Source organism: Chaetodon trifascialis, chromosome 13, assembly GCF_039877785.1.
Source record: "Chaetodon trifascialis isolate fChaTrf1 chromosome 13, fChaTrf1.hap1, whole genome shotgun sequence".
In the NCBI taxonomy this organism is placed as follows: Eukaryota; Metazoa; Chordata; class Actinopteri; order Chaetodontiformes; family Chaetodontidae; genus Chaetodon; species Chaetodon trifascialis.
Window position 1 is genome coordinate 15,074,099 of NC_092068.1, and position 11,095 is coordinate 15,085,193.

General features: G+C 45.0%; 2 protein-coding genes across 2 annotated transcripts; one reads left to right on the forward strand and one right to left on the reverse strand.

The window, feature by feature from the left end:
- Positions 1-1,275: 1,275 nt before the first annotated feature.
- On the reverse strand, positions 1,276-4,341 carry LOC139341756 (arginine vasopressin-induced protein 1-like). Its single transcript, XM_070978430.1, has 3 exons — positions 4,182-4,341; positions 2,721-3,084; positions 1,276-2,612 (listed from the first exon to the last, which is right to left on the reverse strand). Exons 2-3 carry the CDS (start codon positions 3,068-3,070, stop codon positions 2,354-2,356), a joined length of 609 nt encoding a protein of 202 aa, XP_070834531.1. The 5' UTR covers positions 3,071-3,084; positions 4,182-4,341; the 3' UTR covers positions 1,276-2,353.
- A 501-nt stretch (positions 4,342-4,842) lies between these two features.
- On the forward strand, positions 4,843-7,001 carry marveld1 (MARVEL domain containing 1). The gene has a single exon (XM_070977698.1). It carries the CDS (start codon positions 5,223-5,225, stop codon positions 5,718-5,720), a length of 498 nt encoding a protein of 165 aa, XP_070833799.1. The 5' UTR covers positions 4,843-5,222; the 3' UTR covers positions 5,721-7,001.
- The last annotated feature ends 4,094 nt before the right edge of the window (positions 7,002-11,095 follow it).

The window sequence follows — 11,095 nt, forward strand, 5'->3', positions numbered from 1 at the left end:
TCCATATCTCATCTATAGTCATACGATTTATGGAGTGAATGAAAAGTTGAGATAACCCATATGGGCACTAAAATGAGGCTTTCTGTGCAATGAGCTTATGTTACACAACAAGGTGAGAAGCTCAGCAAAGTGAGGATTACCTCAATCTGCTGCTTCCTCTGCGCCGAGGGAGCCAGCTGAGGTTTCTGCCACTCAAAAAGCTACCCTACAGATGCCTCAGACCACTGCACCCGCCAGGCATTGCTGAGCAGATCCAGGATACACAGAAAGGATTTTACCTCCTGTGAATCCCTTGGCGTCACCCTGGAGAAGCTGGAGGAAGCTGATGGGGAAGAGGACATCTGGCAGATGCTGGGTAATCCTCATCCAAATATCCAACTTCACATGCAAGATAAAGTCCTTCCTGTGTATCTTGATCTGCTCAGCAGTGCTCCCCCATTTCTCCTCCTGCTGACCTCACAGGACAGTAGCCAACTGGATGGAAGGATGGAGAAAGTGACATTTATATTGCATGTCAGTCACTATTTTAGAGCCTTGCTGGACCAAGATAGGACCAATAAGATTACCTGTTTGTCTTCTTAAACGAGTCTGCCCTTTAAGATCACCATAGCATACTGTGAATTTTTATACTTTCTGTAGGAAAGTCAGTGCCAGGCATGAGAAGGATCTCTCCTGACACTGTGTAGTGGTTTCTCTAACATAACAAGACCTTTTGTGCCATCTAGTGACTGCAAGCAGGTTTACATGATGGCATCATTACTAGATATGACCACTGGGGGGCAGCATTTGTTTCTAAAAGTGCAGTTTGTTGTCTGTGTATTCACACCATACATATATTATATGAAATATATGCAGCAGACTCAGTAACTGAATTCGTCAGAGCAGCTGGAAATGCATGGAAAGGGAAAGGAAATGTGCAATGCTCTTCTTCTTAAAAACAGCCCTTGAGCAAGGCACCTAACATCCAACAGTGGAGCCACCCAGTGGTGAACAGTGGCAGACTGTGGGGGCAAGCTCCACTTCCTGGCTGTGAATGTTTTCTAACTGCATGCACTGATAGAGGTTAAGCTACAATGAGCATCTGAAAACAAATGGTCTCGAGCTAAAGGAAGGTGAAGAATACTTTACTGTTAACTATTATAAAATGTGAATAAAAACCTGCACATTCATTTTAAGCCATTTCAGCAAATGTATGCTTAAGCGTTTTTGTCATTTTCTGAATGCTGATGTTTTTATGTTGTTGACGACAACATAAAAACAAGAAGACAAACGATACAAAGAGTCACTTCTTTATTACAGTAAATCTAAAAATCACATATCAAACAGTACCAAAAAAGCTTCATCAGGTTTCCAGCTCTCTGATAAGACATGCGCTCTTTCCTCAGTACAGTGGCTTTTCACACTGTTGCCATCAGCGTTTCATTATGAGAACATTACTGTTTCAAGGTTGTCTTTCCCTGCACAGCGAGGGACTTTTAGCCCTGTGGCTATTATTTATTATTTCTGGTCTCTTGGCAGTTAACCACCTGACACTTTCAATTACTACAAACCAGCGACTGGCTTCAATTCACAGTGCAGCTGCTGTTGTATGTTGACTGAGGATCATTGAGGTTGAGTCAACGGCTCCGAACGTACAGTGACGAGCCTGTTTGGTTTCATCTCATGACACTTAACACACCCATTTATGGTGTTTATAGCGCAACAAACCATACTGTGAATCAAAATCAAGAGGTCAACATCAATACATATACACACAGTATATCATCTCAAACATTAATATTTACATATTTGTTTTTTGTGGTTGGTCAGCCTGATAAATATGTCAAATCAAGACAGGACCATTTTTAATGTTATTTGCCATAAAGTGATCATAATTACTACAGTACTTTGTTCACCTTTTGAGCTATACCACTGACCTACAATACCACATGACTGTCCATAATTAACAGTATGCGTGATTAGTGTTAATGATGGGATGGATTTAGAAAAATGCTTAAGGCAGTTCTTGAGAGGCAGCCATTATATAAAGTTGTGGGATACCAGGAGCCAGTGGGTCTGTGCTGCCTTTATTACTCAGGTGGAGATGCGTCAGTGCAGTGCCAGTATACCGCCATCTGATCAGTGCCGTGAAAGAGGCCCGACATTATGGCATTTTGAGAAACTATTTTTTTTTTCAACCTGCAATACAGTTTCCTTTGTAACTGAAGGTGCTGGATGAGCTGGTTGAGTTAATTCAGCCTCGCATCAGGACAGTATTCAGAGATCAGCTGCCTGGAGCAGACTGTTAAATGCTGGTAGACTCTCAGAGGTTCAGATTAAAAGTCTGTTTTGCATCTCAGAGGTTTTGGTCAAGTCAGTGGAGTATTCTGTGGAGGTATCTCTCTGGGTTGCTCTCTCCTCCTCTCCTCAGTCCCGAGCTGGTTCTAACTGGTCTCTCAGAGGTCATTGCAGGGCCCTGGCTCTCAGTTAGTCCCACTGTGGCCTCTGTATCTCTTCCTGTTGTCCCCACAGAGGTGTGTCGGTGTGGTTCTGGACTGCTGTGTGCTCTTGCCTCAGAATCACTCTCCTCTGTGGGGTCCTTCCCTGGGCTTCCAGGCGAGCTCTCCCCGATCCTGAACAACATAACAGTTTTGTTGAAGATGACACCAAGCGATTAAAAAGTCATGATGATTAATGTTGTTCATGTATATGAAGTCATGTCAGGTGAGCAGTTTTTCTACCTGAGGTGATTGAAGGCTCGTAACCAGTGTGAGCCCAGTGCATCCCTCCCCTTCGTCCTCAGCCCTCTCCTGTGACTTCGGGCCCTCAGTCCTATCAATGCCTGAGCGAGTTCAGCCTCGTCCCCGTGGCCCCAAACCAGCTGGGCCCTCTGCTCCGCATCCTGGTCCCCAGCCGCCCTGAACAGTCTCTGGAGCTGCCACAGATTCACATCGCTGAAAATGTTCCCCGAGCCAGCCTTCCTGCTCCTCCTCTCGGCCAGCCGCCACAGCGAGGACGGGCCCGCCACCACGGACGAAGGAGGGTGGCCGTGTCCGGTGTCCATCCGGAGAAAGACGGGAAACGGTGGCATACACCGGCTCTACTCTGTGGAGAAGCCAGTGCGAGTTTAAACTCACTGTGTGTTCACAAAGAAAAAGCTGCCTACGATTTATGATTAATATGTGACAGAAAACAACATAGAAAGCACATGAGCACAGACTGCGAACCTATAGACAGCTGTCACAACTGAACACAGTCAGCTGCCAGCCGTGATTCTTTAATCCTACTTTAGGAAGTGAGTGACGAGCTGCACTTGAAAGCCCATTAAACTGCAGATGGCAACTTTATCTCTCTTTAGTCACACATGGTTTTAAGTGGGACATGATTGCATGTGGGTCAGCAGCCCTTACACTGACACGACTTTCTTTCAACTAAACAATCTTAAGCAAAGCTTCTGCGAGAGCCGTCAAACAGCAGATCAACTCACAGATGAAGATCAGGCCTGAGTTGTCAAACCTGCCGTTTCCCCGGTCAGGAATAAAGTTTCATCTTCTCTTTTCGTTCATCTTCATTCTGTAAGGTCTGTCTCCCACCGGAGGTCAAAACATCTTCCTTTACACCTCATTACACCAACTAGTCCTTTACATTTAATGCAGTTCCAACATCCATGTCTTATTTTAGCTTTTTTTACGGGTCTATCCAGAAATAGCAAGAAAAAAACATCACATCACAACATGAGCGAGAAGTTACTGTGCACAACTCCTACCCCTTCCCTCCAGTGAGAGACTATTCTGGGTTATTTAAGGACACATCTGTGATTTTTCCCACACATTATCACCATTATGGGATGCAGCTGCACACAGACGAACACATGCACGTTCTCAAGCCTATTTTTCTGCATTACAAGTGGGTTAATATTAACCAAGCGTCACATGCTTCCCTCCCCTCGGTGCCTTGGCATTAGACTGTTTAGGCCTGACACACTGTTGCGGCACAGTGGAGCAGAAATACCGGATCAAAACTTAATGCTTATTTTTTAAAATGCTATAAGGAAAGTCCTACCTTAGAATATAAAATCCAATGCACTGAGTGAACGCACCCTGTATAAGGCTGTCAATGTTGGGTTTGAGGGGAATCAGGGGAAAGGCAGTAAACAACAATCTTGTGAGAGTCATGTGAAAAATGAAAGGTCGTCCGCTTACCCGAAGATAAAGCGATATATTCGGCGCGCTCCGCTCCTACAGCATCTCCCTCTGCGATGTGCGCTCCTTCGCGTCCAAAGCGAATACAATGGCCGAAACGTCGCCGGCCAGTCTGCTCGTCCAGCCTCATCTGCGATCAATTTGTGTCCTTGAGCCGACTGTCAATCACAAATCAATGCTGTCAAAAGGCCAATGAGCGTAGAGGGATTTTTTGTCTCCTCCTGCCGGGGGTGGGGATACAGCTTTGTTTGGACCAATCATAGTGTTCGAGAGGAGGGGCGGAGGGGCGACAACTCCGCCTCCTGGCCACGTATAGGGTGTGTACGCTGAAATCCATTGACGTCAATGAGCCTGGCTGGCACGAGAGGCGTCTGTCAGTTATGTGAGAGGGAAGTCAACATGTGAGCATCCTGCGCAAACAGCATGACGCATGGAGTCCCAAACATCTGCGCCAAATGAACAGGCGCAGTGTTCATACACTCACTTACACTGTTTATTGTCATGAGTGAAATCAGAAAAATATTTGAATGCTGGCTTCACTGAGAGAAACTACTTTGAACCCAGTGATTTGTGATATTTTTGTTTAATCTCTGCCACATTTACATTAATTTCACTTACATAAAGGTCATAAGACGGGACGGGAAAGGTCACACACCCCGGGCCGAAGGAAACTGCACCGTGGGGACATCCATCAGCAGGATCAATCCAGCAGAGGAGGAGCGCGCTTTGAGTTACAGGCCAGCCCCTTCTCCATCACCCAGCCCCCCAACACAGACGCTACATTCAACAGAGGAAACGGAAAAGACGAAACATACAAGAAGGTTTTTCATTTCAAAACCCCGGGGCTGTGGAAAGAACAGAGAGTTCCTTTTTGTGTACCTAAACTTGTCCACTTTTGGCTGCATTGTTAGACCACAAACCCGGCCTTCCGAACCGTTCTTTCCACTTTTTGCCCATCTTTTCCCCAGCTGTTTGCAGCTGGCAGAACGCACCCGCCCTGTTCGGCGAAAAGGGACCGAGAGTGACCGGAGGAGGAGAGAGATGCCACCCCAACCTCCCCAGCCGCAGGTGAGGGAGAATATCCTGAAGTTCCTCAACAGTTTTTTGGGAATCATCCGGATCCTGCAGATTGTGTTCGGGGCCGGGCTGTGGGTGACCATCGCCGCCAACAAATACGAGGGCTCCATTCACTTCGTCCTGTTCGTCGCGGTCCTCTTCTGGCTCCTCACCCTCGCCCTCTTCTTCCTCACCCTCCTGGATAAGCAGGACCTCGTCCCGCTGCTGGGAGGGGACCGCTGGTTGTCCACCAACCTGGCGCACGACGTGGCCGCCGCCGTGCTCTACCTGCCGGCCATAGGTGTCATGATCTACAAGACGGATCGCAACTCGTACTGCAACCTGGAGCAGTACAAGCACCTCTGTCTGTACAAGGTCTACCTGACGGCCGCCGTGTTCGCCTGCCTGTGCTGCCTGGTTTACCTCCTGTCGGTTATTTATGGGGCGTGCAGGAAGTGTCGGGGAGAACAAACGGTCATCTGATGGGACTGAAGGGGGGTGATGGCAGCAGGGAGGGGGTTATGGGTCCTTGAGGGGGTTGGGGGGGTATCCACAGCAAGATGAGGAATAGTTAACTTCACTGTAATTTAACTCAACAGCTACTCTAATCGCAGGTTTATCTCTATTGTCTCCCCAGTAACATCCAAAAACCAAATCCTTCTGGTCTGAGTATTTGAGGTTGGCTGACAGGAAAGTACAGCAGCTCCTGGTTCAGAGGCCTAGCTGCCAGGGTTGGATGTCTGATGGAAATGTGTGAGGAGGGCGGAGTGTTATACCCCTTTATTAAGGCACAGGTGATATGTTTGTGGTTGTTGTTAAGGCCATGCCTCCACCTCTTAAGGTTGTTTCCCAGTAATTTAATGTAATTTCCCCCCACAAAGAACCATTATGATGTTCCTGCGTGGACTTATAGTGAGCAAGCAGTGTATTCAGTGTCATGTTTACGATTCAAAGGCCTTATATGTTTTGTAGACTTGTGTTAGTACTGAGTAACAGTCCATGTAAAACCTCTCATAGGATCACCACAGTTGTCTTCAAGGGATTCTTCTCATTACCTTTTTTTAAAGTATATATTTTTATGTGTTTTTGTACGACAGCAGACTATACTGAGCAGTTACTGAAGCGTGACGGACTAAAACACTCGCAGACATCCTGTTGACAAGCTCTGTTTTTGTTTTGTCTGACTCGAGCAATGCAAAGTCTTTATCAGTGCCTTGGCTCAACAAGGTTGTGGCGACAACAGCAACAACAACAACCCCACAGTATGGATGTGATTGGTGCTACCATGTATATGCTGAACAAAAATATCCCTAAAGTGTTCACTATGTAAAGCCAAAGAGCAAAAATGGTACAAATAAAGACCAGTAAGTGAGAGCTGGTGAGCTGTTTCTTTGGTTGTTGTCATATGTTAGTACAAAGAGACAATGAGGGAAATGTATGCTTTGTTAATTTTGTTTGAGTACTCTGAGCTAAATTTAGAGAAAGAGCTGGGCCATGTGCATGTATTGTGCTTTTGGTGGCTTTCCTTAAATGAAACACAGATTTAGAGGGAGTAGTGACGGAAGCCCTCAGGAACTTCCTGTTGGGAGATAAAAGCCTTGGCCAATCAGCAGGGATCCTTTATATGCTTTGCCACTTGACCACATGAAAGACTCAAATCCTTAGACCTATCTCTAAGAGACAATGAGAGAGTCACTCACGCACACACACAGACAATGTGTAATGCAGCCGCTGTGCGATAGAGAGAATGTGTGTGTTGCATTAGGGTTATCCTACTTTTGGAAACGATGTGTGTGTATGTTGTGTGTGTGTGTGTGTGTGTGTGTGTGTGTGTGTGTGTGTGTGTGTGTGTGTGTGTGTGTGTGTGTGTGTGTGTGTGTGTGTGTGTGTGTGTGTGTGTGTAATAATCTGGAAAGAGGCTTGTTCTTACCGTAACAGTCTGTTGGGGTCTGGAGGTGGGCTAACTTTCAGCCAATGAAAATGAAGCCAAGCAGTGGAAGATGATTCAACGTCTCATCTATTCCAAACAGCATGCACTTCTTAAAAACATGCTGTGGACAAGTTGCTTTTGGTTGCTTCATAGAGTCAGCAAGAAAGCAGCAGTACGATGTGTGAACAGCTGTTCAATTCTCTGACAAATTCGTATGTATGCATTACACAATTGTGGCCGGCATGGCGCATTAGACAGGCTGCAGATAACTCACACACAAATACCCACGTCTCTTTTTTGGGCACATCTCTTTGCAATTGAATGCAAGGAGTTGTTCTTGGCGTAAGTTATGAAGTGTTGCGTTGTCAGAGCTCCAGATTCATCATAAAAAATGAAAGACAACAAAAAAAATGCAGAGATTGGACTATAAAAGCAGCAGCAACACATTAAAAGAAAGTGATAAGATAAGCGGAAGCTGATAGTGTAGAAAAGGGGAAATGTCTTCTGCTTGCTTCTGAGAATATCTGCAGTTACATGATTCATGCAAGTTCCCCTGGTTTATTTAGCGCCTACATTTCAGAGGCACTAAAAAGTGACCATATAAAGACAGAGACAGATCAGACTGCAAGCAACATTCTTTGCCTAATTTGCACTTAATTTGTCTATGTAGTCAGTTTGTACTCCAATGTTATATCACTCTGAAAGAACAGCTCATCCTCTGGGTCGGTGGCCTTTCTCTGCAATGACGGCAGGAAAACTACAGTGTGTGTGTGTGTGTGTGTGTGTGTGTGTGTGTGTGTGTGTGTGTGTGTGTGTGTGTGTGTGTGTGTGTGTGTGTGTGTGTGTGTGTGTGTTGAGGTGACATCTGTGGCCAGAGTTACAGGAGTGGAAGCGTTAATGTTAACCAGCTGCAGCACTGGGATATAAATCTAGCACTTCTAAAGCAGGAAAGGAGTCTCCCCCCCCGACTCCCATCCAGCCTCTCCCCCCGTGAGACTTCCACAGGAGCGTTGTCCTGTCCACATGCCGGCGCCTGTGGAAACGCACTTGTATACAACCGATTGGAGGCAGTACACAACAGCTCTGTGTGCCGCATAAACAAAGCACTGAATTCAGGGTTCGGTTTGATATTGAGAGTAACCATGGCAAATCATTTAAGTTTTTGGATGACTCATAACTGTAGCATATGCTGACAATTAAGGCCAGAAAAGGATTCTCCTCATTTACCCTGAAAATTGTTTTGAGTTTACTTCATTAACATTTACAGAGGTCATCTTTGTTCAGATTTTGTGGATGAGCCCATTTTTGAATTTAATCCTTAAACATCACATCTGTGTCCAAACAAAAAAAACTTCTAATCACAGGTAATAACAAGGAGTTGGACTCTTCTGTTACCTCCTCACAGTATCAGAAGGGTGTGGACAGCACAAGAGTGAGGTTGTTGTATTTCTTTCCAGCTTCACAGAGACTAAAGAAAACACTGAAACCTTGCTGTAAGGACCTATAGAGCCAGGCACTTCTCTGCAGTGCCAACTGTGTGATATTTATGTTGGCTACTCAACCAAAGAGACATTTCCTGTATGCGCTCTCCCACCCGTCTGCAAGAGCCCAAGCATCCAATAGTCATCATAACCCCTCCAAATGGGTCCTCTGGCCCTCCCTGAAAGCAGAGCATCATGCATGCTGTTTCCATGGACTGATGTCAATTAACTGCAAAACTGATGCAGACTTCCCTGCCAGAAAATCTAAAACTGGTTTCTGAAGTCATCATGGATAACAATGACATGACTGTGACTCATGTCTATAATTAAATCACATACGAGGTTGCTGTAGAGAAATGGTAAGAATGTATGAAGCCTCTCAGGGAACTTGCAAGAATGCATCTTTTTATTTCTCCCATGATTCAATATAGTGGAGTGCAGAACACAATGTGAGCTGCAGAGGAGCATCAATGGAGCTGGCAGTGAACACAGATCAATTTGATCAGGCCAGATGGTTGCTATAAAAAGTATTCAGTTCAGGTCTTCTTGCTGAAATAAAATAAAAACCTTTGAATTATACATCAGGTTGTTTCTTCAAGAGCTTATTTAATTTTGTCATAAAAAGGCACTCAACATAAACACTACAAGTATTAACAAAACAGTACAATAGGTTCTTTTTTTCTCAGGTGTTTGGACCTGGTAATTGTTCCTCTTTCTGAAGTTCAGCTGAAGCTAGTATCAGCCCTAAGCACTCACATCAAATCAAGAGGGTAATTTCCAAAGTTTCCAGCGTTTATGTGCAAGACGTCCTCTTCCTGTTACCATCTTCCCATCAAAACAAGGAAACACAGTCACAAGGGAATTTTGCAATGCACTTTAAGACACTTTAAATCTGGTAGACACCCAACTGATTTGATTCATTGCTTAAATCTGATATTGGCTTCAGCTGAAATTAAGAATAAATGTTTTGCACATGGCTGTGGATTGACGGGAATTTCTTCACAGCCGATATGAACAGGAGGAACAATTACAGCAATCAAAAGCACTTTTAAGACTGTAAATATGTTAAAGTCAGTATTGTTTTAAGACAAACTTAAATATATGTGAACCTAACCTCAGATAGGAAATTTTAATATTTAAAAATATCTTTATTTTGAAAGTATAACCCACATTTTTTCACTGTGCACAGTCCTGATGTTCATCTCAGTAGCCTTGTTTTTGTGTTCACACCGAGCAGAGAGGCAGAGTTTACACAGAGTTTACTGAACCAGGTGTGTATACTTGGTTGGTAATAACCCACTCAGCAGCTGTCCAGGATGGGAAGAGCCTATCTTACCGTCTATCTTACCCACCCAGATTCTTGGTGGGTAATTCCCAGCGGATGTGCTCTATCCTCTATGTCTGCATCTTTTTTAGTCCTGCTAACAGTCCTCGTCTCCTGTCTTGTTTTGGGAGGCTACATGTACGCACATGAAACATGAAAACACACACACACACACACACACACACACACACACACACACACACACACACAGCAGCAGCGCCCTGTTAACCACACTTTCATCAAATACTGCTGAGGTGCACATTCCACTGCAGAGCAGAGGGAAAGAGGAGCTGGGAAAACAGATGGAGACTGGCAGAACAAGTGAATGAGCAGGAGAAAGCCACAAGTGAGAGGGGGAAGGTGTTTGTAAAGATCCAAGCAGGAATCTGAGATTGACATTTCCTGTCAGTGTAAGGCATGAATCGGCACAGTGTTCCAGGAGTGTAGGCCTTGTAGTTTGCCTCTGTGACTTGCCAGTTTATAGTTTCCTAACATGGTGACTGGGGTTACTGATCCCACATCTGTAGCAGCAGCTTTTGCCCGCATAATAGTTGTGAATGGGCACAGTGTTCATGTGTTGCGTGAGGGCAATGGCAGCCAGTGGTGGGAAATGATGCTATTTATAGAGCTTTGAAAATACCACTGCTTCCTTCACTCCGCCAGGCTTTAGCCAAGATGTTGAGAGTGTGTTAAAGAGTGAATGAGAGAGCTAGAGAGGAAGGGAGGGGAGAGGGTTTTGGTCACTGGGTGGATGAATTCACTAATTTCCTGTCTGACATTTACTGTCTTGGGCCTGTACTAGACAGTGACGTTAGCAACACCTCCGTCATTCATCACCTGTAATTTTAACCTCACTAGAACATAATGTTAAAGAGGGAGTTTGGAGTGATGGCTACTTTTCCGATGACTGCAATCCAAGCTGAGACGCTCTCAAAAAGGAAAACTTTTTATGAGCCCCGCATCTCTAGTACCGTGTAAGTAGACACACACTGGGAAGTAAAGCAAACATTCCTTCCATTCGTTCCTGATAATAGCACACATTGCTCAGAACTGTCTCCAACTCTGCTTTTCCCACAGTTTTCACACAGAGTCCAAAGTCTCTCTGTTGCATCACACTGCTGCT

Coding starts and splice junctions, on each gene's coding strand:
- LOC139341756 (XM_070978430.1), bottom strand. CDS start 3,070: ATGCCACCGTTTCCCGTCTTTCTCCGGATGGACACCGGACACGGCCAC. Junction 2,613..2,720: donor CGAGCCTTCAATCACCTCAG/GTAGAAAAACTG, acceptor TATGTTGTTCAG/GATCGGGGAGAGCTCGCCTG.
- marveld1 (XM_070977698.1), top strand. CDS start 5,223: ATGCCACCCCAACCTCCCCAGCCGCAGGTGAGGGAGAATATCCTGAAG.